This window comes from Telopea speciosissima, chromosome 1, assembly GCF_018873765.1.
Source record: "Telopea speciosissima isolate NSW1024214 ecotype Mountain lineage chromosome 1, Tspe_v1, whole genome shotgun sequence".
Taxonomy (NCBI): Eukaryota; Viridiplantae; Streptophyta; class Magnoliopsida; order Proteales; family Proteaceae; genus Telopea; species Telopea speciosissima.
This window is the reverse complement of record NC_057916.1, coordinates 20,376,316-20,404,156: the sequence shown is the minus strand read 5'-3', so window position 1 is coordinate 20,404,156 and position 27,841 is coordinate 20,376,316. Positions and strand designations below refer to the sequence as shown.

The window sequence follows — 27,841 nt, the reverse complement described above, 5'->3', positions numbered from 1 at the left end:
TCATTCGCTTACATAGTCACCAACTGAAACAAGAAGATAATCAAGAGTGGAAAAGTTTGAACTTCTTTAAGGACATGAGAGAGTCCCCATGGACCACCGCCTAGATTTCCCCTCTTTGCTTCTAGCATTCATTCCTCCACTCCAAGTACTAAATATTGAAGGTTCAGCTCCTCTACATAATTCAAGCTGTAGAGAGGAGCAAGAGACTCCACCATCTTAGAAAGTTAGAATCCAAGAGGTCCCAAGTGCAAGAGGAATACACATCAAGAAACACATGTTTGAATCCCTTCCATATTCAGAATCACATCATCTCTTTATCAGTTTCTTAAACTTGCATACAGATAAGTGATAGAAAACCAGGCATACAAGGATTAAACCACAAAGATGGTTCACTCCATTTCCACCTATTTGTACAAATAATTTGATGCAAATTTGAGTAGAGAATGAAGTGCATGGGTTTATTTCTCGGGACTGGAGAAGTCATGTCTGCTGATCTGTCTCAGGATCAGAGAATGACGACCCGCCCGATCCAGGCTGATACAGTGATACCACCCCAATTTTCTGTGAAATATCGGCCAGGATCGGGCCGGATCAGATGATTATCTTGGGATCAACGATGTCCAGTTCAGTCTCTAATCCCGATATTTAAAACCTCAATGACACATCACTCCCTAGCTCAATTAATATATGTCTTTTCAAATACAAGAGACCTTTACACCCAAAAAAAAAAAAAAACTACTTCAATTCTATTGTTTTGTCCTCATACTCAATTGCATGCACATGCAGCATTGATACAAAGGTCTAGTAACTATTTAATCAGTGTGAGCTAATGAACACTATCCGGCAAAATTTCTACGTGTTTAGCTATGTTCACTCTTTCATAAACTTCTCTTGTTGCTATTTATGGCTGTTAGAGAAAGGAAAGAACATAGTGGTGGACATACAATATCCCTAATAATTCACCAAGACAGAGTACCACAAATGTTTAACAGATTTTGGCATAGAAAGAAATACTTGTCAGAATATAGAACATAAGAGACTAGCAATTAAGACAAAGAAAATAGCATATGGTGAAAATGGTAAGCAAATCCATAAATAGATCACTTAAGTATGTCATTCAGTCTTACTTGTAAAGGACTAATCCTCCAATCATGTCCATTATGAGAGCCAGAAGGGAGAGTTATAAACCTTCCAAGAAGTGATCCAGATCCAAGGACAATATTTGCTACAAAGAACAACATGAAACATATCAATATACAGAAAAAAAGAAGACCTCTTAAAAATACTTGTAATCAACAGAAACAGGGTACAGCATAGCTACAAATATTGTTCCATGGCAGGAGACTGTTCTCAAGTGCATAATTAATAAAGGTTTCAATTTTATGCCCCCCCCCCCCCCCCACAAGGAAAAAAAACTGAATTGTAATATCTGCATTACTGGACAAAGGGAAGTCCATTCTAATACTCTCCAGTCCTGCAACAAAAAAACACCCAGGTGGTTTTAGCAGCTAGTTCCTAACATTTATACCATTTAAAGATAATGCACTGTTCGTAGAGGTACTCTTGTGAATCCTTTTCGTTTCTTTCTAGGTATAGAAAATTACTAACAAAGGGGATTTCATCCATTTATAATTATCCTCTAATATAGTGATGTTAAACTAAGAGATGAAATTAAGCACAACCGTTTTTCTCTCGAGTTTTCTAAAAATCATATTTTCTCTCCCTCACTAACATCTTATCACTACTTCTACATGGTAAAAGATCTATCCAACCTTTTACATCCTTCTCTACTTTAACTTGATTGAAAACCCAAGAAAATAAAATAAATCGAGGAAACAACACCCTCCAAGTAATACATGCCCAAGCCCTAACCAATCCCATCAGTATTTTCACCTTCATCAGGAAAGTTTTGGATCCATCCAAAATGTTTTTAGTAGTACTTTGTTGATCAGCAATGAAATATTACCTCAAAACTCAAGGAGGTACACAATCCGAAAGGGGCAAGACCCACATTAGAAGAAAAGAGATAATGCAACAAGTATGAGAAAAACTAGACCCAACAAAAGATAAAACTACCCCTCACTATGGCAAAAAATCTCAGCAACTTCAAAGAAAAACTCAACCCTAAAACAACAACTTCCCACATTGAGGATCTGAAATTTGTCAATGTACCTTCAACCTCCCTATCTCTCTGCCTCTACAAGACCCTATAATTGATGCTCTTCCACTTTGAGCAATGTCACCACATGCCTAGATGACAGGTTGGTTGTGTTTCCTTTTTCTTTTCTCAGCCCTATCAAATCCAAGTCATCTGGTTGAAAAGTGAAGCAAAATCTAATTATTTCAATCAGAAATATTTTGAGTTAGTTACAATATCATTTTTGGCAATGATTAGAAAACTTTCCTTTTATTTCTGTTTTAATTTCATTTCCCCCTTTTTTTTTTTTTTGGTAAGACCCTTCATTTCACTTCACTTGCAACCAGATAGACCAAACAAGATTTTTGAATGTTACATCACACTTCCAGTCTTCCACCAAAACCTGTCCTATTCTTTTTCATCTTTTAAGCATAACATAAACCAAATAAACAATATATCAAACCTTGGACTTGGGAGTCATGTCCAACCAATGGGGTGGAACAGAAAACAAACACCCAGATATTGGTAGGAGGGAAATGGCAGAGAATATTTTTATATACAGTGGCAAAAAAATTTAAGAACAAAAATCTCACCCAACCATTGTGCCCATTGAGCAATCAACTGGGAAAAAAAAAAAGTCCAGTGGAGGCGTTCCTTTCTTCTTTCAGCTTCCCAAAGATCTTCTAGAGTGTATACCTAAAAGGCAGAAATATATCAATCCACCAAATGGATCCTCATCTTTAGTTCCATCACAGACATCTAAATCAACAGGAAATATAACAGAAAGGAGATACCTCTGTGGGCCTACTGTCATAGTCAGAGTTCCCTAGTAAGGGCTCACTTAGGCTTTCCAATCCTGATGTTTCCAGATGTTCATTCCCTCTCCCATCAACATCTCCATGATGGAGTCTTCTCCTCAAAGATCCTGATCTCATGAGATGAGCTTATCGAGGCTTCACTAATAATTCCTGTTGTAAATTCAATCAATTAAATCTTTCATGAAGATGAGTTAAAATTACCAAATAATAGCATTAGAATTGGGAGCAGATAATATCTTTAATTCACTCAAGCTGAACATCCAATTACTTAGGTGGAGCCCCCCTAATAGTGGATTCTAATTCTCTAAAACTCAACATGTGCCAAGTAATAAGGGCCCGAGGCCTGTAGAATGGTCTGCGTACCCAGACCTGAGATTTATCCTTTTTATTTACCAACTTCAGAACAATACACACACAAATATTTAACAATAATTTTAAATTTAATCCAATATTACCTGCCACGTGGCAGTGCTCAGCAACCTTAAACTATGTGGACATAGTGTGCACCTATAACTGACCCTGGGTTAGTTTTAAGTCCAATCTGGTTTTGTGACATAAAATATCATTTGAAATTTTTTCCAAAAGTCAATTCTTTTTGAAGAACTTCGAACTTCACAGAAATGGAAGGGAAGTTCCCTACAAATGACGGGAAATACAGTTGAGATGAACCATCAAATTGGTCTGGCCTATCCAGAGGATTCCTCATTTACCCAAACAATCAGAATGACCAAATCAAGCCTCCACATGGCAGAAATAGCCAATTTCCCTAGCATCAGTTATCAAACTCTAGATGAAAAATTGATAATTAACTTAAAACCCAACAAAATACTATTTCTCCCTTTTTTGCTTATACTTTATTTAGCTGATTCCAAATCATAAATTTAAATAGATCCATTTTAAAACTTTGTGGTAAAGGGTAAACAATTTATTTCGTTCAAACAACTTTAATAATACATATAAATGAAGGAAAAAGGAAGTATACGCCGTCAGTGTGTGCTTCCCTCTCTCTCTCTCTCTTTCCTCATTAAATATACTGTTTCGCTCCCCGCTATTGGCTTGATGTGTAGGATGCCAATATAAGCAGGCAGTGTGTACATCCCTCTCCCATAAATGAAATAAATAAAGTACCTAGGGATATGAAACATGAACAATTACATTTCTGTATCAAATAAAATTTGCTTAAGGCAGAATATTATAATGGACGAAGTTATCCAGGATAGGCTGTCGTGATAAGTTTGCCACGGCAGCCCAAATATCTGCCAAATGGCAGATCGAATGCGTCCCAGATTTTATGGACAAGTAGACCATAAGGTTCCCTGCCTACATATCATGTTTTAGCCTAAACAGAGTTCTCCAAGTGGCAAAGTAAAGTTTCGAAAATCTAGGGAAGACAAGAGAAAATACAATGAATACAGGTGGCTAATCCATAAGGTGTACAACTTGTCCAACTTTCAGTTGGCCAAAACCAACTGTCCACATTGCTAAAAAATGGTAGACTGTCCTGATAAACTTATCAAGACGGACCTTTCTAATGAACTTTTTTCCTTTTGTAATATGTTGATAATTTTAAACATAGTTCAACTTTTAAAAAGCTTGTATCAATTAATGATAAAACACAATGTAATACAGTCACAAAGTCGATATTATCTTGGCAATCAAGCTCAATTTTGGGAATAGTAGTGGAAATCCAGTTGGTGCAGATAGAGGTGGTGTTTCTCCAGTCTTAAGTTATGCATGTCTTTCCTCACCACTTCTTATATGGTTATTTTGGGCCTATCTCTAGCTCTTTTAGCTCCTTCAATCTGAAATAAATCATTTCTCTGAACTGCAGCATTCAAAGGCCCTCTGTCGCACATGTCCATGCCACCTTAGATGAGTTTCGCGCAATTTATCACGAATAGGGGCAACACCCAAGTTTGCGCGAGATTGCTTAAATCTGATTTATATTGACTAGAGCACAAAACCAGCTTTCCAAAAAAATCCAAGATTGCTTTAATCTGATTTATGTTGGAGTTATATTCCGGTTAAACCTTAATTGGTATGCGCGAATGCTGTTCAAATCATCCTGAATGGAAATACATTTTTAGACATCAAAACAAAAGATTATTTTGCTGCTCTTTTAGTTTTTAGGAATATTTTATCATATTAAGATTTATGGAATTTTTAGATTTAGAAAAACCTCAGCATTTCAAAGTTGAAAATTTCACTTACCACCGAAAATCCAGCTTTTGTTCTTGAACTGGGGGTTATCCTTTTGGAATTTGATTTTTTTAACCATTTTTAATGGATTCAAATAGGAGGGGTATTTGTTTATTTATGAATAATATCTTAAGTAAATGAAATAGCAAATATAAAAACATTTACTTAAATAATATTTGGCATAAATAAGTGCCTATTAGAAGCCCTGTAGAACTGAATGCTTGAGTGATCAATATGGATCACCAAGCCCCTTTATTTATATTCAAAGAGTTAAAATAATCCTACTAGGAATAGGAAAGCTACCCTTGCCAATTCAGACTAGGAATACCTAAATAAGAATCAGCTAAGGGAGAATAAACATAAGAATAAACATAAAAAAGGACAAGTATACCCCTATCGAGTAGAACTAATTATTCTAACACTCCCCCTCAAGTTGGAGCATAAATATCAAACATGCCCAACTTGACAAGAATAGGATGAAAAACTTTTCCACTTAATCCTTTAGTGAACACATCAGCTAGTTGGTCAGCAGACTTCACAAAAGGAACACAGATCAACCCTTCTTCCAACTTCTCTTTGATAAAGTGCTTATCAACCTCCATATGCTTTGTACGATCATGCTGAACAAGATTGTGAGCACTACTAATGGCAGCCTTGTTGTCACAATACAACATCATGGGAAGACGGACAGGAACACCAAGATCTTCCAATAAGCCTTTGAGCCATAGCAATTCACAAATACCCCGTGTCATAGCACGAAATTCTGCCTCGACACTAGACCTTGCCACTACGTTCTGCTTTTTACTACGCCATGTAACAAGGTTTCCACCAACAAACGAGCAATAGTCAGAGATGGACTTCCTATCAGAGGATCCAGCCCAATCAGCATCAGTATATGCTTTAATACGAAGATGGCCATTCGGAGACAGAAGAATTCCTTTTCCCGGGGCTGACTTCAAGTAACGGAGAATTCGAAGAACAACATCCATGTGAGAAGAATGAGGATCATGCATGAACTGACTTACCATACTCACAGCGACGGTTATATCTGGTCGTGTATGAGATAGATAAATAAGCTTGTCGACCAATCTCTGATAAGGACCTTTGTCAACAGGTTCACCCTCCTTTTCTTTAAGCCGTGTAGTAGCTTCAATAGGTGTATCAGAAGGATGACACCCTAGCATTCCAGTCTTGGTCAGCAAATCCAGGATGTACTTCCTTTGAGAAAGAACGATGCCCTTAGAAGATCGAGCAACTTCTATCCCTAGAAAGTACTTAAGGTTTCCCAGATCTTTTATTTCAAATTCTTGGCCAAGGAAAGTCTTCAATTTGCTGATCTCATTATTATCATTCCCGGTGACTACAATGTCATCCACATAGACTATGAGAATGGTTATTTTTTCACCATTCCTTTTTATAAACAGGGTATGATCACATTACTCTGCTTATAACCCACAGAAACCATAGCCTTGTGAAACCGTTCAAACCATGCACGGGGTGACTGCTTCAGCCCGTATAAAGCATGCTAAGCATGCTTCAATTTACACACTTTACCGCTGGTTTTATCACATGAGAAACCCAGTGGAATATCCATATACACTTCCTCCTCAAGCTCTCCATGGAGGAAGGCATTCTTCACATCTAATTGCTGCAATTCCCATCCCAGATTTACTGCACAAGATAGTAGTACTCTGACAGTGTTCAGCTTTGCAACTGGTGCAAAGGTCTCCTGATAGTCGATCCCATAAGTCTGAATAAATCCCTTTGCCACCAATCGTGTTTTGTATCGATCCACAGTGCCATCTACCTTCTGTTTCACCATAAACACCCACTTACATCCAACTGGTTTCTTTCCTGGAGGAAGAACCACAAGCTCCCATATATCAATCTTTTGTAAGGCTTTCATTTCTTCCATCATTGTTGCCTTCCAATTTCCATCTGTAAAAGCTTCCTGCCAATTTTGGGGAATACGAACAAAAGAGAGAGAGAAGAGACAAACGTACGAAAGGATGGAGAAAGGGAATCATAAGAGACTACATGAGAAATAGGATGCCGAGTACAAGCCCGAATACCTTTGCGATGAGCAATAGGTAAGTCAAGATAAGAAGGAGAAGATATGTTACCTGGAGAACGATCTGGTTCCAGGGCCGGCAACTGGATTGGTACTGGTGCTGCAATGGATCGTAGCTGCATGTTTTTGGAATGTCCCCTGTGGTAGGTTTTGAGATTAGAATCATTAATTTTCTTCTGAAATTCCCTAATGGTTTGTTGGACTGGAGTTAACTCCCCCTGAATGGGATTTTCAGCATCATCTAAGTTCTCCCCCTGGGGAAAATCCTCTCTGTCTTCAATAGGAGGGAGGAGAGGAGCAGAAGGCTCAAGAGGGGTGGGGTTAATATTCGGTTGGTTCTATACAGGAAGCTCAACCAACACATCTTCCCTGAAGAGGTGTAGATGGATAATAGGAGAGAACTTCATGAAAGATAACATCCATACTGACCAAGGTATGATGGGTGGGGGGTGGTAACATTTATAACCCTTTTGGGATAGAGAATATCCCTAGAAAATACAATGGACGCCACGGGGTTCAGGTTTGCCTAGGGATCTGGTATCCCTAGCATAACAGACATAACCAAAAACCTTAGGTGGAACGACAAAGGAGGAATATCCCTGTAATAAAGTAGCAGGGGTTTGTGAGTTAAGGACTCGGGTTGGCAGTCTATTAATGAGATAGGCTGCAGTAAGGACAGCATCTCCCCAATATTGGGAAGGAACAGAATGGACAAACATAATAGCCCGAGATACCTCAAGGAGGTGGCGGTTTTTCCTTTCAGCCACACCATTTTGGGCTGGGGTATCGACACAACTGGTTTGATGGACGATTCCATGGGCAGGAAGATAGTGTTGAAACCGAGCATCCATATATTCTTTGCCATTGTCACCCCACAATATCTTGAGAGTGGCATTGTATTGGGTCTGAACCATCTTATGAAAATTTTGAAAACAGGTGAAGACATCACTTTTGTTATGCATTAAATAAACCCATGTACTCCTAGAATAACAATCAATAAAAGAAACAAACGATGGCCTTTGAGGGAAGGTTTTCGGCTAGGTCTCCAAACATCAGAATGAACAAGATTAAAAAGATAAGAATTTCTTTTATTAGAAATAGAATAAGTGGAACGATGTTGTTTGGCCAAAACACAAGCCTCACAAAAAAATTCGTCCTTATTACACTCTTTAACTAAAGCTGGAAATAAAAAAGACAATGTGCCTACAGGGGGACGACCTTGTCTTTTATGCCATTGTTGAAGTTCAAAAGAGACTAATGAGCTTTGATGAAGAGGAGAAGTAAGTGGTGGTGGTGAAGTAGGACTCCCATTATCAAGCAGGTACAATTCACCATGCATCTTACCACATCCAATCGTCGCCCCCGTTGCCAGATCCTGAAAAACACAATGGGAAGGGAAAAAAGTTACTTTGCAATTTAAATCACGGGTAAGACTATTGATGGAAAGAAGATTAGTGGTAAATTTAGGGATATGTAAAACAGATGATAAGTTTAGAGACGGAGAGCAACTGATAGATCCTTTCCCAGAGACAAAAGAGAGAGAATCATCAGCTACTCGGACTTTATCTTTACCAGAAGTAGGAGAATAACGATAAAATAGGCTAAAGGATCCAGTCATATGATCAGTGGCACCGGAGTCTATGACCCAGGGAAAAGAGACTACCGATACACAATGACCAACAAAAGAAATACCTGAGTGGGCTAAATTTGAATCTGGAGGGTTGGAAGAACTGGCAAGAGTCGATGTAGTAGAAGTAGCGGAAGCCTGTAACATACGATGGAAAGCCTGAAGTTCATCCTTGGATAGCCCAGTGTCAGTAGGAGGAGGAGTAGTGACAGCCTCAGTATGATTAGCTTTGTTTTTCGATTTCTGGGCAGCACGCTTAGCTTCAAAGTCGGCTGGTTTTCCATGTATCTTCCAACATGTGGCCTTGGTGTGCCACAACTTACCACAATGATCACATTTGACTGCTGCCTTTTCAGACTTAGAATTTCCAGCAATAGGAGGAGTAGAACTAGTCCCAATGTGTAGAGCTGATCGATCCGGAGGTATAGTATTAAGCATAGCTGCACATCGTCGATCTTCAATATGAACCAATGCATAGGACTGTTCCAGTGTAGGGAAGGGATCCTTGCTGAGAATCTGAACCCTAATTGGATCGAATTCAACATTAAGGCCAGCTAAAAAATCATAAACCCTAATTTTATCAACATGCTTCCTGTACGCAGCAATGTCATTGGCAGTAGTGGGCTGATAATCAGAGTAATGATCAAGTTCTTGCCAGCACTTGCGAAGTTCAGCATAGTATTGAGAGATAGTTAACTCATTTTGTTTAGTGTCATGAATTTTTTTCCTTAACTCATATACCTGAACATCATTCCCAATCTTGGAATAGGTATCCTTTGTGGCCTTCCATATCTGGGCAGCAGTGTCAAGGAGAAGAGAACCGGGTGTAATGGAAGAATGCATAGAATGTATAAGATAGAACATTACCATAGAGTCATTAGATAACCACCGAGTCAGGGCAGGTCCTTCTTCAACTGGTTTGGGAAGGCTGCCTGTAAGGTGTCCTATATAGCCACGGCCAGCAATAGTAAGGTAGGTAGACCTTGACCACATCAAATAATTAGTCCCATCTAGTTTAGTGGGAGAAGCAAAAGGAAGGTACTTTGGACGAGCAGATCCATCTGAGTCAGCTAAAATAAGATCAGACATGATGTCGAAAGTGTAGAAGACACGGGTTTTGAAATTCCCACAAATTGAACCGTCAGAATAGGCTCAAACTTAGATCGAATTCTCTGCAGGTATTATGGAATAAGTCCTCAAAAAATCAGCAACTTCTGATGAGTAAATAAAAAATCCTTGCAAGGCAGTTGTCAGAATCGAGCAGAGAACTAGGTTTTGAATTTCCAGAAATTCCAGCCGTCAGACTAGGCTGAAACTGAGGTCGAGGTTCCCTCTTGTAGTAGAGAACAAGTCCTCAAAATATGAGCTGATTCTGATGAGCCAATAAGAAGCCCTATTTTCAGCAAATTGGGCCAAAAAACTTTTTGGAGAGAAATCGCAGAGCTGAATCTGTCTTTGACTTGATCCAATGCTGCAGTCTTCAAACAGGAAGGGGTGTGTACCAGGAATAGCAGGAACCAATCTCTAGGAAAAAATAGAAATCGATCTTCAGCTTTTGGGGGAAGAACACGATCTCCAATGGTGGAGGGAATCTGCCGGCAGTAGGTCACACCTGTAATCTTCAGTCTTCAATGAGGTGAAGTTGAGGGCAGCATCTAAATCTCCATTAGATCACCTCATAGGTGCTGCCCTGAGTGAAAGAGAGGAGCTGAGAGTGGTGGAGAAGGGAGAAACCAGAAACAGTGGGAGGGGGGAAGAAAAAAATAAAAAAAAAACTTTGAGAACTCCTTCCTAGATCAGATTTTGCTCTGATACCATGTTAGAAGCCCTGTAGAACTGAATGCTTGAGTGATCAATATGGATCACCAAGCCCCTTTATTTATATTCAAAGAGTTAGAATAATCCTACTAGGAATAGGAAAGCTTTCCTAATCCTACTAGGAATAGGAAAGCTACCCTTGCCAATTCAGACTAGGAATACCTAAATAAGAATCAGCTAAGGGAGAATAAACATAAAAAAAAGACAAGTATACCCCTATCGGGTAGAACTAATTATTCTAACAGTGCCAAACCTAGTTCGATACCATTTCGAGCTCAAGTTTCATCAAGTTTCGATGGGGGTTCCTGAATTTATATAAATGGTTAACTCAAGTTCAGGTCGAAACTTGCGAAAATGTCCAAAATTAAGTTGAAACATATCAAAACATGTCGAAACCAGGTTCAAAATCGTATTGCACGTGGGTTTCGTCTCAGTTTCTTGCAAAACCAAGATATCTCGGCCGAAACTGCATGTTGCGATCGAGATTTCGAACCATGCTTGCTGATCATATAACCGTTCTATAAAATTTCCATTTGAGTTTTAAAGGAATATGACGACCACACAACACTCCGGATGCACCTCTCCATTTTATCCACCCTATTCCAATTCTTTGTATAATATTATCTATTTCTCTTCTTTATTCATGATTGAATCTAGGTATCTAAAGTTATCACTTTACGGTAACTCCCTATCATCAATTTTCACCATCCCACACTCAGCTCATTGCTACTAAAGTTACATATCAAATATTCTGTTTTTGTTCTAATTATCTTAAAACTTTTTTATCCAAGGTTGATCTCCATAAGCCCCACTTTGAATTTTATCCCAGCATTTGTTTCATCCACCAAAAAAATATCATCTGCAAAAAGCATACACCAAAGGATCTGATCTTGAATGTCTCTAGTCAACTCATCCATGATTAATGCAAACAAATACAGGCTTAGAGCTGAATCTTGGTGTTATCCAACCGTTATTGGGAATTCACTACCCTGTCCCCTCACAGTTCTTACGCTAGTCACTACATCATGATATATATCTTTAATTATGTCCACATATTTACTCGAAGAATTTTTTTTCTCTAAAACTTGCCAAATTAACTCCCTAGGAACTCTATCATATGATTGTTCCAAATCAATAAAGACCATATGTACATCTTTCCTATATGCTCTAAATCTTTCCATTAGTCTCCCAAGTAAATAAAAAGCTTCCGTGGCTGATCTCCCTGGCATAAAACCAAATTGGTTATCCGAAATATTCATCACTTGTCTCAGCCGAGCTTCAATTACTTTCTCCCATAATTCATACAATGGCTCATGAGTCTAATTCCTCTATAATTATTACAGCTTTTAATATCACATTTATTTTTATAAATCGGCACCACAATACTTCTTCTCCATTCATCCGGCATTTTCCTTGTGCTCAAAATCTTATTACATAACCTGGTTAGCCACGATAATCCACAAAATCCTAGACCCTTCCAAACCTAAATTGGGGTACCATCTGGACCTACTAAAAAGGGTGTACCCAGTGCACGAGGCTCCCGCCACTGCGGGGTCTAGGGAGGGTCATAGTGTACACAGCCTTACCCCTACTTCGTAGAGAGGCTGTTTCTAGAGACTCGAACCCGTGACCACTTGGTCACAATGGAGCAGGCTAACCGTTGCACCAAGGTCCACCCTCTGGACCTACTACTTTACCTATTTTTGTCTTTTCCAAGGCTTCTTTTACTTCAGCTACCCTAATCTCACATATATATCTATGATTTGTAGTTGTTTGATGGTTATTATACCCTTGTAAGAGACTATTACTTGTATTATTTTCATTTAGTAAACTCTAGAAATAATTAGTCCATCTCCCTTTAATATCCTCACTGTTTAATAAAATATTACCATCCTCACTTTTAATACATCTAATATGGTAGAAATCCCTACTCTTCCTTTCCCTCAGTTAGCTCATTTATAGATATCTTGTTCCCCTTCCTTTGTGCCTAACTTGTTATAGAGATCCTCATATTTCATAGCCCTTGCTTTCCCAATTATCTTCTTAACTTTGTTTCTATTAGATTTAAACCTTTTGAAATCCTCTTCATCTTTTGTCCTTTGCCAAGTTTTAAAACTGGATTTCTTAGCGATAATTGGCGATTGTTTGAACTTCCTCACCCCACCACCAAGTCTCCCTAGATGAGTTTCATATTCCTTTAGACTCATCTAGAACATCTCTAGCTGTATTTCGAATATAAGCAGCCATCTTGTTCCACATTATATTAGGGTCATCATCTAAATTCCACCTTTCATGTGATACTAATTTATCAATAAATGTCTTTAAGTTTTCACCCTTTAAGTTCCACCATCTTATCCTAGGGCAAATAATCCCACATCTCCTACAATTTGGGGTTTTTAAAACACATATCTAAGGTGATTAATCTATGTTGCGTGGCTAAGCTTTCCCCTGTTATAATCTTACAATCTTTACATGATAACTTATCAGCTCGTCTAGTTAAAAAGAAGTCTATTTGGCTACTATATTGTCCACTTTTGAAGGTTATTAGATTCACTTCTCTCTTTCGAAACATGTGTTTACAATGGCTAAATCATAAGCCACAACGAAAACTAAAATTGAAGACCCCTCCTCATTCCTAATTCTGAAACCAAACTCTCCATGAATTCTTTCATAGCCTCTATTATCCCTTCCAACATGCCCATTTAGATCTCCTCCTATTATAATCTTTTCATTTCGACTAATTCCTTGAATTATATCATCCATTTGTTCCCAAATTGTTTCTTAGTGCTTTCATCTAATCCTATTTGGGGTGTGTAAGCACTAAATATATTAATTATCTCTTTTTGAGTTATTGATGCAATAAAAATTAGAGCAAATAACATGCACCCCCTGGTGTTTGAAACAATAACAGAACACCCCCCGTAGTTTCACCTTTTACGTGCACCCCCCTGGATGATTGGGAGGCTTACAAATAAGCCCTTACGTTAAGTTTAAACCGTTAGGTGTAGTTAAATATTTGAAAATGGCTATATTACCCTTCAATTTTTGCCATGGACAATTTTACCTTTATAGAACATAATCATAGCCCAAACCCATCTCCCTCTATCCCTTTCTTCTCTGGCAAACTGCGAAGTATCTTTATCATCGCCGGTGCTGATGCTGCTGCTATTGGGTTTATTAAACAAGATAGAGTTGGAAGTCATGGTAAAAAAGGTACCTTTATGTCCACTTGATCAAGTTACTTTGCCTTCTATCCAAACTAAACCAAAAAAACGAAGAAATAAAAAGCATAAAGAGATGGAAAAGAAAAAAAAAAAACTACTCGAATTTCTTTACCCAGCTTCACCAAAAGCTACATTCAGGACTTAAATCATATTAATATATATTTGACCTCGTATAGGATGCTACCATGAAAAAGAAAGATAGATAAACAAATTCAAGAGCTTCTCTAATGTCTTCCAGTCTAAGGATTTGAGGCAAAGAGACTGAATCAACTTATTATACTCATCAGAATTTGAAGCTAGTTACACCAAATTCCTTCATCTCACTCAGCAACTTCAGAGCCTTATCGAATTCCTCAAGTTTGCAATACCCACGTCCCACGAATTACTGAATTAGTATATGGTAAGTTACAGGGGTCAGCTTGCAATGCTTCTTTTTCGCTTCTGATAGAACTCTACACACTTCTTCCATATGACCACCCTGTGCGTAACCACTCATTCACATTATAAGTGTACACATCAGGTCTTAGCCCCCTACTCTCCATCACTTTCAACAGTTCCATGGCCTCCTCCATTTCCCTGGCTTTAGAAAGCATACTGATGACCGAATTGAACACTGCATTCCCAGGACTGAAGAAGACTCTGATTCTTGCGAAACAAAACCAGTTTTTTCATGAAGAACAGCACCTCTGTCAGTAGGTGATGAAGCATCTAATGAACCATGAGCTTCGTCACTGGAATCACGACTATTAGATGATGACTCAAGAGAGAAAAATCTAGGGCTTTGATAAAGGGGTCTGGTTTTGGAGACCCAATGTGAGAAATATGGAGATGCAAATCGAATTACAGACTGGTTTTCAATGGTACCATGTTTTGAAGGAGCTAAACGGCTTGAACATCTGAAGAGAAGAACACCAGCTTTGATTTAGGGTTTTCACGTTTGTTGGAGAAGAATGGGAATAAGGGTAAAATGGTCTTAAAATAAGTCACTAAAGTAAAAGGGTAAAACTGTCTTTTTCACTTTCAAAACTAACAGCTCACTAACACCATGAGCCATCAGGGGGTTATACGTAAAAGGTGAAACTACGGGGGGTGTTCTGTTATTGTTTCAAACACCAGGGGGGTGCATGTAATTTGCTCTAAAAATTATTAGTAATGAAAAGAAAGAGACTTTCTGTAGTCATATGTTTTATAACTTTACGATATTATTCTAGTACCCAATATACCATCTGAGAATACAAAATAAATATAAGCAATCAATATCATAAGCAAATCCTGGATAGAGAAATACACAACCACATCCATATTAACAGACAGAATATTTTAAATGGTGATGATTCCTTGAAGTACAACCTATTGGTATGAATAACAGCAATGTTTCCCATGGTATAAGTCCCAATATTAAAGAATGATGACCTATACTCCAGAGTCAAGAAAAAACAACGTTTTATAGATACCATGATGCAAGTGTTTTAGCATGTTATGTACAGTATAACTATTTGAACTAAGAAAAATATAAAGTACATTTCCTTGTCATATATCATATCTTCTTCAAAGAAACTAAACAAGACAATAAATGTGCAAGTCCTCGTCCATTCCTACTGATGCTTTCGATATTTCGTGAGTCTTAAGAGTTAAAGAGTGCAATCATTCTTAAGTTAATACCTATCAAAAGAGAGAGAGAGAGAGAGAGGAAAAAAATAACGATGCTTAAGTCCATGTGCCAAAGAGTTTCATTAAAAATTCTGCCTCTTTCCAATAATTCCCAATTTCCCCAATTTTTCAATTATTTCTAAACATCCTGAACAAATTTCCTTGAACTTTTTAAACTTCCAATGGAAAAAGCACAAACAATATAAAAAAATTCAAAATTTTAAACCTTAGGTCAAAGTAATGCATTAGAGCTCCTCTTCTATACATTAACCCATCATACAACTTGGCATACTTTATTCAATCAAAACTCAAAATTATATATTTTCCCCCACTTTCCTAATGTGAGGCTATTTTAAGACTACCAACATCATCTTCTTTTTTCCTTTGTGACCGGGAACAAGCCTTGTTTTGCTTTCTCATTCAAAGAAAGGTTTTTCTGGGCACTCAAAGGACCGGTACATTCCCGTTTTATCATTGATGACCTTCGTTATTGGGCAAACCAATTCCACAAGCGTAGCTAGTGGCCCCTTAGATCAGCACAATCCACCAAAGTCAACATATTGGTCTTTCAAGTGCGCTCTTGGGCGGAGATTTTGTAACAATTCATTTTTGTCTTATGCGTTAAATTATTCCTACGAAAGAAGTTTTAAGATTTTTTATGATATTTTCAACATTCAAACATATATTAACTCATATTTTTATCGATCATTCAATTGTACGAACGATTCATTTGATGAGCCTATTAGTCGATGGAATTGTGAAACTCAGCAAAAGATTCTACTCCGAAATCACAAATTATTGAAAAATTAGGGCATATTCCCGGACGTGACCAGAGAATAAATTGAAGGAGGTGTGTTGATATTAGCCGGAGCTGGGCTGCTGTTGCATGTGATAGATACTTTTGAAAATAAAATGGCAAAGGATAGGAAGAACTGAAGAAGAAAAGTTGACTGTGTGTTTTGTCATGGGGGAAAAATGATGGAGGTGTGAGTCAGACAAAAGCCCTCTTTTTTTTTTGGGAGGGGGGGTGTGGTGAGGGAGCTGACAAAATCCTTGTTAAGTTTGCAAGAACCTAGAGAAAGGAATATTAAGAACCTAGGCTTTGCAAGATATGAGAAAACTCTTGGAGAGAAGTACAGAAACATGCACTTCTTCCTCCCAGTACAAGCAGGATTGTAATCTGGGTGTAGCAGAGAAAGAGGGAATCATCAACAACCAAGCGAATGGCTATTAGATCGTTTCAAAAATAAGAAGAGAATGATTGCAACCGGACAAGCATTTTAGGAATTATTATGATTTATGAGGCAAAAAAGTTCCCCATTCCCCTTGGAAGATGAACTACTACAAGTTGAACATGAACATATATAACTCTTTAAGTGTTGCAAACCCCAGACGAACTGCTTGAATTCCATGGGCTGGAGCAGAAACTGGAGTTAACAGACAACTTACCTTCCATCTCTCCATAGTTTGTCTATAAATTTAAACCTGTTAAACATCAGACTACTAACCCCAATGAAGCCCCATCCATTGTCTACCCCCACCACAGTGTGGAAAAAATATAAAGAACCAATTTTCCCCTCAACAACCATATCCAAAACTCCTATCCGAAGGAACACAATCACATGAACCAATTGCCATCAAACCCACATTCTATTGCCCTACTAATTTTAACAAAACCATCTCCGACCGACCCTTAAAATCAAATCCCAAAAAAATCACAATGTAAGCATATTTGCAGCACCAAGATTCCCATTTCGAAATCCTAAAAACTAACCACAAAAGACGGAATCAAGCTTGAACAATATATAAGAATAGCAATAAGATATAAAGAAAATTTAATTAAAGAAATCAAAATAAGACGAAGAAACATTCTTACCGAAGGCGAAGACAAGAATACAAAGAATTCTTCGCAACGACAGCTAGAACAAGACCTCCTGCTGAGATTTCTGATTGATACCCAGAAACCAAAACCAGTTTCTACCCCACCGGCTCCTCCAATTTTGACATTAAAGTCGAAAAAATCAGAGAACACGGCATGTAACAGAGAGAATATTAATTTCTAAGGAAGCAAATGAAGTAAATTAAAGTATAAGTTGGGATTCGAATACGAAATCCATTTATCTTATCCCATGGATCACCAACACCGACTGAAAAAAGAAAAGTCCCTTCCTTTTATGTATAGTTATTATTAGTTGGATTTGGGGTTCTGAGTTTCGTTGCCAATATTTACGTTGAGAAGAGGTCCTTGTCTCTAGTCTAGTTTTTACTGCATTTCTCCATTGGCATATATACCTTCGCAAAATGCTGAGCTAGCGGTTCGAGTCGTGTCGGAAGCATGATTAGTGGGAGGATGAATTTTCACCCTTCCCGTCCCTATAAGCAGCAGCACATACCCTTGCCAATAGGGCCCAATCCGTGACAGATAGGATTGTTTGGCCTAATTCCGATCCCTGTTTAGTTACCCCTCATGTGATATACGGCAGGAGTGTAATTCGTTTTCCTAAATGAAATCTTTCTTTCCTCGACCCAAAAAAAAAAAAAAAACAAAGTAGCAACCTATGCATATCATGAAAAATGAAATTTTATCCTCTCAAGTGTGGTGCACCGCCTATAAAGTGCATTGGATGGTTCACCTTTAAAAGTGAACAAGTGAAGTATATCGTCCGATGTACTTTAAAGGTATACCGAGGGATGCACCGCACTTGAGATAATGAAAATCCATGAAAATAGGAAGATAGTCAACCAACTAAGGGTATCAAACCAGACAGTTTTGGGGAATTGGGATGGTTTTTTATCGGTTTTGGTCCCAAAAAGGTCAATCCCAAAACTAGGATTCGGTCTCGTATAATAATGAAACAGTCCGGTTTTGTTTCCTTAAGGGTTCAAGCATTCAAAGTTTCGAACAATCAAATATGTACAAAATTCTTAACAATACAAATAAATTTTATAGTATACAAATAATTGAATATATTCTCAAGTATAAAATAATCAAGGGACGTTGTTCTCTGTGCTGCAACACAGCCTATGCCCAGGCACATGGGGGTGGGCGCAGTGACCACCCTGCCCCCTGCACAGGTTGCCCCCATGTGCCTTGGCGCAGGCTGCACTGCGGCACAAAGAATATTCTCCCAATAATCAAACATCAATTCATAAGAATACAAACACTCAACTAAATCCAAAATAATTGATATTCAATTCCTTTGTTTTTCTTTCTAATTACAATTTAACTCTTATATAAGTTATAACCATTAAATATTAACTAATCCTATATAAATAATTTAGGCATATTGAACGGTTACGACTCTAACCGGTTCCTTATTGGGTTTTCGGTTTTGGACCCGTTGAGAAACACATCTCAAAACTATCCTATCCCATTTAATAATCAGTCCCAAAACTAACTCTCAAAACCATCCCATTTAGTAATAGAACGGATCATTTTCGGGTTTTAACAGGACAGTTCCAAATTTTGGACCCAAATTGACACCCTTACAGCCAGCCTCCTCCTTGAGGGTAGGGCTGCAACAGGATCGGGTTGGGCCGGGCCTTTTAAAACCCTAGCCCAACCTTGAGTCCCATTAGCAGGGCCCAGGCCAGACTCAGCCCTAACTCAGGGCCAGGAAAATTGAACCCTAACCCACCCTCAACTTCAGGGCGGGCTGACCTTGATTGGCTCTGATCTGGGGGAAGGGAGATGCAAGGGTTGGAGAATTTGAGAAAGAGAGATGATTGGGCTTGGGAAAAGCAGGTGAATGGGCTTGGGAAAGGGGGATGCATGGGCTAGCCAGGCTAGGAAGAAGAAGAAGAAGAGGAAAAAAAAAAAAAAGAAGAAGATAGGGTCGGGTTGGGACAGGCCGGGCTCAACCAGAGGCCTCAACCCTGACCCAGCCCGACCCTGACTCAGGGTCGGGAATTCCTGACCCTAACCCGCTCTCAGGGCCAAGGTATCTCAACCCAGGTCCTATTCGGGCTCAGGGCGGGCCAGGACGAGTTCGAGCCGTCAGGGTCAAATTTGCACCCCTACTTAGGGTGCTGGCTAAAATTTCAGCCCAGTATTATACAGCCAAGCTTCTTGTTGTCACGTGACAAATTAGATGGAGCTATAATCTTGTGAGTAGGTGGGCTCTAGGTTTCCTATTCACATGAGATTACGTTATAGTTTTAAGTGTTGGCTTAGATCAGTCGATTCATATTGAATACCCTACATTATGAATTTTTATCCGCTGCTGTCTCATCGTGCAGTGCTGCAGGTGCCATGTCTGCACAATGGGCCCCACATGACACACATGGCACCTGCAGCGCCGGACGATGAGTACAGCAGCTCTGCAGTTACAACAACGGATTAAAGTCCCTACATTATTGGTATCTTTGAAGGCAAAACCACCTGATACGACTGACACCAAAGGGATACTAGTTTCTTTTCTTTTTTGTATGAAACGAAAAAATTCATTAGCTAAACATAAGAAGAGACATCACTGCCCATATGAACAAAATAAACCAAAGGGATACTATTGGTTTGTTAAATGCATCCGGAAATATTTCCTTTGCCAACTCAAATTTGATCAAATATCATTTTTGTCCTCATTAGAAAAAATTATTTTCACAGCTTCGTGTGGAGAGACTATTCAACATGACCTGACCCCACTATATTTTCTGTGTTGCATAATCGTTGGTGTTCATGTTTTGTAGAGATGTTGTTCGCATCATCATTCTATCACTGTAGAGAGTTTTGCTCAATTCACTCTCTCAAACAATTATGTAAATTATTCAAAAATTAATCAACAAATTAATATTTTAAAATTTATGAAAATTTTGTTTCAACTACTAAAAAAACAAATGTAAAAATCTAAATATAGCAAGTCTTATAGTAGAAATGGTACCAAACTCAATATAGTTTTATCTAGGGTGGTGGTCCCATCTATATGATTGGTTTAAAATGACTCTCTTATTCCTCGAAGGGAGAAAGAGAGAGATAGACACATAAGGTACTAGTTTACAGTATACTACTAACATACCCATTCTTTTCCCTAAAACTTTGTACAGACTTGCCTCTTTTCTGGCCTACCTCGCAAAACCCTAGATTCCCATGATTCATTTGGAAAACATTTATATGTTGTTAATCTCTTAGTCCCCTTTTATCTCCGAGCTCTTTTTGAATTGAGAGGTTAAAGCTCAATTAGGATAGTTTCTCTCTCCAATGAATGAGCGGGGAATAACATCTGATACGATTTCTTATCAACCTCCCCTAATTGAAGAGAGAGAACCAATCTGACGGCAAGGAGTTCTTTCCCCATCCCATCATTAGTGGTTGCGGTTTAGATGGTTCACATACCTACTCAAATAAACAACCCATTCAAATGCCTATATAAACTATGTACGTTAAGCATATATATGTATGGTGCAATTAATAAAAGTTAATCAAACAATAACATACATTAACATCTTAATTAACAATGTTCCTTCTCCATTTTCATTTAAAGGAGAATCGAATCCTTATGCATTATAAAATATGTCCCAATTCCCAACGAACATTGTTTATAATTGAGAGATGGGGCATCCACTAACCACCTCATATGGATTTCTTGGCCTTACAAAAAAAAAAAAGGGAATACAGATGGTCACCAACACTCGAATATTACATCATATCTCTAATCCCAAACCCTTGCCTCCCGAGCAAGTTACCCCACAAGCCCCATTATAGAATTAGGAGAAGGTATTCATACATGGGAGATTCTCTCATCAAGTCCATCAAATAAGGGATCTAAGGATTTTTTGACATTTCAAATTGGCATTTATGCCAATCTAACTACATTTTAATGTAGGTCGTGTACATACACAACCGTGCATGAAAACTTTTGCCATTGAATTACAGTACAACCCAAATAAATATCTAGCAATAGTTTAAAGAACTCCCAAAGCCACATCACATCCTTCTTCAATGGAAAGTATTTAGTCAACAACTTGGAAGCCGTCCAAACCTCTACGGATTCGAAGCCCATTTTCCAACATACCTCAATCCCTTTAAAGAGCCCCGTGGCATCGGATCCAGTTCCTTTACTATCGAACTTCCCGACAGGATCGTGCTGCCTAGACACTGTGCTGCGTGCAATATCTACCTTACCCTAGCCCGAGCGCCTTGCCCGAGTGGGGGTAAGGCGGCCATTGAACGCAACACCGTGTCCGGGTAGCACGATCCTGCCAGGCAGCTCGATAGTAGAGGATCCAAATTGCTCTGGCATCTACTTCCCCTCAACTTCTGCCACACCAAAGTCAAGCCCCTAAATAATAAACTTGCTCCGATAAATTATAAGAGTTGCCCAACCTGCTGTTTTACTTGAAGCATCAAAATCAGTAACAAAATTTATAAGATCCATATCCTCTCTAGCGCATGTCCTACAGCTGGAGAGGGATGATGTGCACCGGGATGTGTGCTTGGGTGCACATTATGCCTCTCCAACCGTTTTTGTGCCCTAGAGAGGCACCAACGTTGAAGAGGACTTGGAAAATGTGAGAAAACTCGTCCAATGTAAATCCAAGACACTAAGATAGGTAGCATTGAAAATGGATAGACACATTTCTAAAATGGAATTCCATACTAGGAGCTCAGTTTTTTTTTTTTCTTTTTCACTAACGAGGAAACCCTTGAACCTACCAAGCTTTATAGTTCAGGCCCAAGGGAAAACCCCGGTTATACGAAGCCTCCCCTTACCCCGTGTAATGTTTCATTTATGGTGATTCGAACTTGGAACCCGTAATTGAAGCACACCATCCTAAACCAACCGAGCAAGCTCACGGGGTTAACGGTTTATTTTTAAATAGATCACACCAATTAATAAACGGTTTACTGGTTCCGATTTAAATGGTTCGATTCGATTTGATTTTGATTCCCTTATGAGAAGGTGGGATTTTCAAGGAACCAAACATTTTTTAACTCACCGACTGCAATCCTTGAGATTTAGACTTCGGCCAAAGGAGATTCGTGGTTAATGAGCTACTAGTGTGGTCTATGCCCACAGCTCCTATCTCTATCTCTCTCCTTGCTCCAGACCAGGATCCTCTGCAGTACTGGCGGGGCGGCAGTGCACATCCGACGGCACAATAGAGGCCATGTGTGCCATGTGTGCCACCTGGCCTCTACTGTGCCGTTGGATGTGCACTGCTGCCCCGCTAGTATTGCAGAGGATTTTAATTCGTATCTGTATCTAAATTGATGAACTGCCCAAGCCCAGGTTGGTACACTCCTCACTTGCGAACCCTCTCCACCCCAACCCCCCCTCCCAAAAAAAAAAGAAAAAAGAATGCTAATTAGTTATGTGGTTCTTGCGCCCAAAAATAGGACTACGCGAAATAACCACTTACGCTCCAGAACTAAAAAATCTCATCCAATCAAATGCTCTTACACGTACTCTTATTGGCTCTCGTGCTAGTGCAGACGCTACACGACTAGACAACAATCTCTTACCCAGAAAAAAAAAAAAACAAATCATCCCTCTTGGAAAATAAATGGGTGAGGTCCTGTTGATATTCATTGAGCCGGCTTGGCTTAGGGTGATTCCAGCCCAGGCCAAGCCCGAACTGCACTTTGGGCCCTTGTAGATAGACTTAAATTGGGTGAACCCTAACGAATATTTGGGTTGAGCCAGGCAAGCCAGCCTAGTCACTATTTTACCGCCATACTCTATACTCATGTCCAAAGGCCGCTTGCTTATTATGCCCACGTGACAGGAATTTTTTTCCTCTCCTGTCCGTTGTCCGGACAGGACCATGCTGTCCCCTCACATGGGGGTGTGAAATGACGACTTAATCTTGTCCGGGCAGTGTGTTCGGGCAGGGGGTTAGGTTGTCATTTTGTGCCCCCATGTGAGGGAACAGCATGGTCCTGTCCGGGCAGCGGACAGGAGAGGATAACGATTCCACGTGACAGCCCCTAGCCTCTTTGGGTAAATCCACCGCTATAACTGGTCCAACCAACTCTTTCTTTCCAGGTTCAACCCAGAACCGGTCCGACAACTTGATTAGTTGATGGCTTGATGAGACAGCGTGAGAGAAGATTGCACTTCCGATTCACCTATCGTATCCAGTTTCAACGGTCCAGATTTAGTTTAGGAAGACCCCACCAGCATATAAACCGTTCATCTCTTAACGAACGTAGGGAAAGTGGAGACTCATCTACGCCACCTGTTTGGGATCTAGAGCTTAATCTTTAAAAGGAATTGAAATTCATAATTTTTTTGGTTTTGGCATAATACGGCCTGAAACAGCAAGTCCTTCGTTGCTTCACCAATGTTCTCTACTTCCCTTTTTTCAATTCCTTTGTTTTCCATTTTGTCTTCTTAAGTTCTAAGTTCGAAGTTCCAACCGCTGGAAGGGTGGGGGAACTTTGCAATCCAACTACAAGATCGCTGGGAAAGTTCGGAGGTACGGTGCATAAAACAGTATTTCTCTTCAAATCGATGATCGTTCCTTTGAATGTGAGAATTGGTTTCTAGGGTTTCTTTATTGAATCGTAATTCTTCTTTCATTGGGTCTTCAAAGGAACAGATTTCCCTTTCTTTTCCATTTTTTCCCCCTTTTCTCCGATTCAGGTGGATTTAATTACTCTTGCACATAATTTTTTCCCCTCTTTGGAGATTCTTTTTGGGTATAATTTTGGGGAGTTGAATTCTAGGTTTCTTCTCCTCTTCTGTAGGTTTTGGGGCATCTTGGAGGATCTTTGGTTAGTTGTACATCGGGTTCTTTCTCGGAATTTCTGGGTTTTATTCTATCTTTGGTCTAATAGAGCATTTAGGGTTTGTATGTTTCTGACGAGACTCCTAACGAAATTACTTGCAGAGGATCGTATTTAGCACTATTGACGCAGGGACCAGTTGGGGCGTTTATTTCTGGGTATCTACCTTTTTAGATAGGACGCTTAGGGATTTCAGTTTTCTGAAATTTTTGCGAAGGAAAGGGACTTAGGTCTTTCGTTATATTGTATATTTGTTTGATTTAAAGGGAGTAGTTGTCTCTAGCGGCATTTTTTACCTGTTCTTTTTTATGGCATTGGAATGCCAGGGGACTGGAAATTCGAAGGATTCTCTGGATTTTATAGACAATAATCCTTGGGACGAGGAGGTTGCACCTACTCAGTTCAGATCCTCTATTCCTTGTGTTATATCAGGATTTGTTTCCAGAAAAGAAAACCATGAATTTGTAATTCCGGAACCCAGTTCTGAATTTCATCCCACGAAGGGAATTGCATTTTCTGGTAGTCTGAAACTTCCTCTATCAGATGGCACTGCTTCTAATGGACTACGTAATATTACCGATCTTCCGCCGGCCTTGTTATCAGAAATCCTCCACTGCCTTGATGCTAAAGAGCTTGGTATTGTTTCTTGTGTGTCGACATTCCTCTACCAGCTTGCATCTAACCACTATGGGTGGAAGGAGTTATATTGTGAAAGATGGGGTCTGCCATTGGGTTCAGCATGTTCAGGATTTCCAGATGAGAAATCGTGGAAGGAGCTTTTTGTAGAGAGGGAGTACAGAAGCAAGACCTTCATGGGTCGTTATAGTATTGATGTTCTCTATGGCCACACTGAAGCAGTCCGTGCGGTTTTCCTCTTGACCTCTGCAAATCTTATATTTACTGGAGGTTACGACTCCATTATTCGCATGTGGGACATGGAGGAAGGGTTGTCAATTGCATCTTCCCGTCCCTTGGGTTGCACCATCCGGGCAGTTGCCGCAGATACCAAACTTTTGGTGGCAGGGGGAACTGATGGCTTCCTCCAGTGTTGGAGAGCACTGGAAGGTCTTCCTCATTTGTTTGACATTACAGGTTCTCAGAATCATAATTCTGAGTTTCGTCTGTGGGAACATGAAGGGCCTGTAACTTGCCTTGCATTAGATCCTATGAGGATTTACAGTGGTTCATGGGACATGACTGTTCGTGTCTGGGACCGATCTCTCTTGAAGTGTGTGAAAGTCTTAAGGCATGGGGATTGGGTTTGGAGCCTTGTTCCTCGTGGATCCAATATCGCAAGCACGGCAGGCAGGGATGTTTACATCTGGGACATTGATGGTGGGGATCAGCTTACCATAATTCAAAGTGTTCATGCTGGTAACACTAGTGCCTTGGCACGTAGTAACATGGGGGATCTTCTGTTCACTGGAGGAGATGATGGGGCAATACACATGTTTGAGATCAAAAGCCACTGCATGGATACTAATGCTACTAAAGTTGCGACTTGGATCCCTCACTCTGGTCCTGTTCACTCCCTCACATTTGAGTTCCCCTGGCTGGTTTCGGCTTCTAGTGATGGAAAGCTTTCACTGATTGATGTGAGAAAGTTACTAAAGGCAAGCAAGCGCTCTTGGTCGGGAAATCCCCGAAAAATTAACAGGCCGGCTGTGGAAAGTGTGGAGGCTCCACAAAGGATGCTACATGGGTTTGGTTGCAATCTGTTTTCAGTGGACATAGGTGCTGATCGCATTGTATGTGGTGGTGATGAAGGCGTAGTCAGGGTGTGGAACTTCTCGCAAGCCTTGGAAATTGAACAGAGGGTTCGAGCATTAAAGGGCATTCGGTTAGAAAATCGGATGAGGAGGCGAAAAATCCAAACTGAAATGAACACCAAGGGAGGCCGAGCTGATCAATGTTCAGTTGCTGCCAAGAAGAACCAAATCAATGGTGATAGGAGAGTCTGGCATACAAGGCGTGGGGTTAGTGGGAAGTTGAAAGCTTAGTAATTCAGGGCCATTGTACCCTTGTGGCCACTAATACTTCTTATTAGTCATGTAGCATAACAGCCACTCTTATGTTTCAAGCAGATATGGTCTTCGAGCTTTATTTCAACCACCTCGGTATTTGAGTTTCAAGTATAATTTTTTCTCTATTTCTAAAGTCTGATTGATGGATCCTTTCCATTATTTGGCTGTTTGCTTATCTAGCATACAGAATGATACTTTGGTCATTTCTCTATGGTGCTAAGAAGACCTGAAACCAAGTTAAGTGTCTCACCTCAATCTGGAATAATTACTTTAGTTTTTGTGAATTAACTGCTAATTGTCTCATTTCTCTCTTTCTTCAATATTTTCACAGAAATATATGAATTTGTCTAGTAGGTGGAATTATTTGTCTTTCCTTGAAGAAATCTAGTTTTGTTATCTCTGAGTTTTTTTTTTTTTTGGGTTTTGGGGTGGGGGGGTGTGGTTTGAGGCATGATATACACCGCTGGGTTTGTTGGGGAGAGGGGGGGGGGGGAGGATGGTTTAAGGCATGATATTTGTGTTGGGGGAGAGGGGGGGGGGGGGGGCGCTGTTAAGGCATGATTACACCCTTTTAAATCATTCTTCAGATTTTCATGACATTAATATTGGATCTTCACGCAGAAGGTCAACTGAGTGGACTCAACATTCAATGAGTATGTTGGTTGCATGTGGAAAACATTTTTTTAGGGTTGCATCGAGTAGGGACCTTTTTATTATTTTATGGGAGAGAATGCCACCCGGTCGCGCAGCGAACAGCGCTGCTGCACCCTGACATAGAAGTGCGATGCCACCCCCTTTGCAACCCTGGAAATGGCCAGGGGTGTGGCGGTCATTTCGTACATCCCTGTGTTATGGCGTAAGCATGACCAGGTGGCGTTCTTTCTCCCTTTATTTTATATTCAAGATGTAGTGATTATTTTTACCAAATCCTTTATAGCAGCCATTTGGCAGTCTGGTTAGGATTCAAATTTGGTGAATATGTATTCCATTTATTGGGGTATTGGGGGTTAAAATTTAACAAAAAAGTTTCCATTTTCAGTTGTCTTTCAGTATTTTTATCTCTTGTAAAACAAGGGAAGTGAGTTTAACAGGAACTAGTGAAAAATCAAAAGGAGAAAAACTTGGTGTGCCGCATTATTACGATTTGCCATCAAGTTTGACACGATTTTTTTTTATAAAGTCGGCCTTTCTCTTCTATTTAGGGATCTAAATTGTGTAAAATTTTAATGATTCAAACTTCGGCTTCACACAAAATTTTAACTGAAGAAAATTTCCTACTGCATTGACTTTTAAATTGTCTTTGAACAATAGAAGACGAGAGAAAAAATGATGATGATCATTGTGGTGAAAGAATTAAGTGATCTATTTTTTCTTTGGTTAAAGGAAAGAATAAGTGATTCAAACTGCGGCTTTTGCATATACTTGGACTTTAAAATCGTCTTTGAGCAATAGAAGTGCTAATACATTTAAGTGAGAGTAAATGCATCAATTTCCATGATAGGTGGTAGCATATGAGAAATTAAGGAAACTCTCCAGAGAATGGGGTGG

At 39.5% G+C, this 27,841-nt stretch overlaps 2 protein-coding genes across 2 annotated transcripts in view; one reads left to right on the top strand and one right to left on the bottom strand.

The window, feature by feature from the left end:
* Positions 1–17,654, bottom strand: part of LOC122648825 (ELMO domain-containing protein C-like) — a 41,429-nt gene extending 23,775 nt beyond the window's left edge. Inside the window, exons 1-4 of the mRNA XM_043842067.1 lie at positions 17,427–17,654; positions 2,932–3,105; positions 2,731–2,833; positions 1,128–1,225 (exon numbers count right to left, since the gene is read on the bottom strand). Of these exons, the coding sequence (XP_043698002.1) occupies positions 1,128–1,225; positions 2,731–2,833; positions 2,932–3,072 (342 nt within the window). The 5' untranslated portion in view covers positions 3,073–3,105; positions 17,427–17,654. The remainder of the gene's footprint in view (positions 1–1,127; positions 1,226–2,730; positions 2,834–2,931; positions 3,106–17,426) is intronic.
* A 6,526-nt stretch (positions 17,655–24,180) lies between these two features.
* Positions 24,181–26,449, top strand: LOC122669780 (F-box/WD-40 repeat-containing protein At5g21040). Its single transcript, XM_043866634.1, has one exon. The coding sequence runs from the start codon at positions 24,578–24,580 to the stop codon at positions 26,267–26,269; it is 1,692 nt and encodes a 563-aa protein (XP_043722569.1). The 5' UTR covers positions 24,181–24,577; the 3' UTR covers positions 26,270–26,449.
* Positions 26,450–27,841: the final 1,392 nt, after the last annotated feature.

Bases quoted from the DNA above. Each gene is read 5' to 3' on its own strand.
- LOC122669780 (XM_043866634.1), top strand. From the start codon at position 24,578: ATGGCATTGGAATGCCAGGGGACTGGAAATTCGAAGGATTCTCTGGAT.